Raw genomic sequence first — 2,446 nt, forward strand, 5'->3', positions numbered from 1 at the left:
TATCCCCTCTAGTATTGGAAATTTTAGTACCTGGTGAAGGGTTGAAGGTACAACCCTCATGTTGTGGATCCATGGTCTCCCCAGCAGGGCGTTATATCATATATCCCCCTCGATTACATAGAACTTAGTTTCCTGGGTGGTACCAGCAATGTTTACCGACAACATTATTTCCCCCTTTGTAGTTTTGCAAGCCATGTTGAATCCGTTCAGTATTCGGGCCGCAGGTACAATCTGGTCCTGTAGGCCGAGTTGTTCAACGACCCTCGACCGGGCGAGCTACTTGGATTAATTAGCACACGTTTAACTCTAGTTTTATTCATAAGAACAGAAAATTACCAGTGCATCATTATGAGGTTGTATGATTCCTTCAGCGTCCTCGTCATTGAAAGATACAGTCCCTTATGGTAAGTAATCCCGAGTCCATTTTCTCTTGTGATTGGAACTTTGGTACATTTCATCATCCGACCTTGAGGAATATCGACCCCTCCAATGATCATATGGATGACGTTTTGGGGTTCGTCTTGTTCATTTTGTTTATTGTTGAACAATCGGGCTACTTCTTCCCTTAATTGTCGACATTCCTCCGTCATGTGTTCGTGCGTGCCATGGTATTTGCATATTGGTTGGGATCCCTTTGTGTTGGATCAGTTTTCAAAGGTAGAGGCCACTTGGTTTCTTTAATGCGTTCGATAGTTGAAACGATGGTAGCCGCATCAATATTAAAGTTATATTCTGACAATCATGGTGCCTCTTTGGGTCCCATAGATTTATAAACCACTATTGCTCATGAGTCCCCGTGAGCTTAAACCTCGATCATTTCTTTCGTTTCATGCAGAGTTTTACCTAGACCCGATGTTCCTATGATCTCCATTATACGGTTGATATTGATCTCTATTCGATCTTGGTTCTCGGTCGATATCCCTCTTGATTTTATCTAAGGGCCTGATAGGATAAACTGACCTAGAAGGATCCCCCAGTTGATCATCCTCGACCCTGATCTTCGACTGATACCGATTGTGCACATTGGCCCAAGTGACAGCTCGGTATTCGATCAAATTCTGCTTCAACTGCTGTGAAGCCACAAAACTTCGAAGGTTGAGACCTTGAGTGAAAGCTTGAATAGTCCAACCGTCGGCGACCGGTGGCAAGTCCATCCGTTCCATTTGGAATCGAGACACGAATTCTCTGAGCATCTCATTCTCCTTCTGCCTTACCTTGAAAAGGTCTGACTTCCTGGTTGCGACCTTAATGGACTCGGCGTGTGCCTTTACGAAAAAATCTACAAGCATAGCAAACGATTCAATAGAATTAGGCGGTAAATTATGAAACCATATCTTAGCACCTTTTGATAGAGTCTCCCCGAATCTTGCTGGATTCGATCTCGTCATCTTCCAAGTCATTTCCTTTGATAGCATACGTGTAGGAGGTGAAGTGTTCGTTTAGATCATCATCCCATTATACTTAGGAATCTCGAGCATACGGAACTTCTTGGGGATTGGCTTTGGAGAGCACTCAGGGAAAATATTTTTGTACAAACTTTTTGGAATCTAGTCCTTTCAATATTAGTAGTGCCCCGGGGATTTGGTCGACCCTGGAGTTATAGGTTTCCACCTTCTTATCCTTTTCTTCGATATTCTTTTTCCCTGATTCGCTTTGTCAGTTCTTCGAGCATCTTTATGATAGCAGGATTGGTCTTCGATTCCTTTTTGTTTGATTTTTTCAAAATCGATTCGACCCTATGTATGATTTCCTAGGATGGCTCAAGTTCGACCCTGCTCGGTGTGTGGTTCTAATTTTGGAGCTGGGCTATTGCTTCCTGTTGAGCCTGCAATATTTTAAAGATCACCCGCAGGTTGATCCGGCAACCTTCACCGCCACGTACGCTCTGAGTAGTTGATCGGGCATCCCCGCGGACGCTGCTTTCGGGATCGACGACCAAATTTTCATTGATGGCTACATGTGAACTGACGTCAATTGGATCTACAGCCGGAATTCCATCGAGGCTAGCAGGGGGTACAACATTTCCTCGTGCAATGTTCTCATTTTCGCCGTGGTGGCCGAGATCATTGTCAATGTGTTGAGGTGTTGACTGAGAGTTTGACATTTTTTAATGTTGTAATCAAAGATAATTCAAAGAATAAGTGTAAAATAGTGTGTGTTATGAAAGTTTGTACTAGGTAACCATGATTATCCTTAGCCCCACGGTGGGCGCCAAACTGTTTACCCTAGAATGGATAACAATTGAATTTATATGCGGTTTTAAGGACACGTGATATAACTTGGTACAAGTTAAGGAGAATAAACTAGTATTGATATTAACGATGAAAGAAATAATGCAAACCAAACGAATTAAATAGTCTTGGCCTTGAGTTCAGTTACCCTTGAACCAAATATGTTTCAACTTGCTTATGGAGAGAATCACAAGATAATGAAAGCTAGAAAATAA

At 42.5% G+C, this 2,446-nt stretch overlaps 1 protein-coding gene across 1 annotated transcript; it reads right to left on the bottom strand.

Annotated features, from left to right (window-relative positions):
• Nucleotides 1-839: 839 nt before the first annotated feature.
• On the bottom strand, nucleotides 840-1,388 carry LOC138883467 (uncharacterized). The gene has a single exon (XM_070164156.1). The coding sequence runs from the start codon at nucleotides 1,386-1,388 to the stop codon at nucleotides 840-842; it is 549 nt and encodes a 182-aa protein (XP_070020257.1).
• Between the last annotated feature and the right edge of the window lie 1,058 nt (nucleotides 1,389-2,446).

The sequence above is a fragment of the Nicotiana sylvestris genome, chromosome 12 (assembly GCF_000393655.2).
Source record: "Nicotiana sylvestris chromosome 12, ASM39365v2, whole genome shotgun sequence".
NCBI classification, from domain to species: domain Eukaryota; kingdom Viridiplantae; phylum Streptophyta; class Magnoliopsida; order Solanales; family Solanaceae; genus Nicotiana; species Nicotiana sylvestris.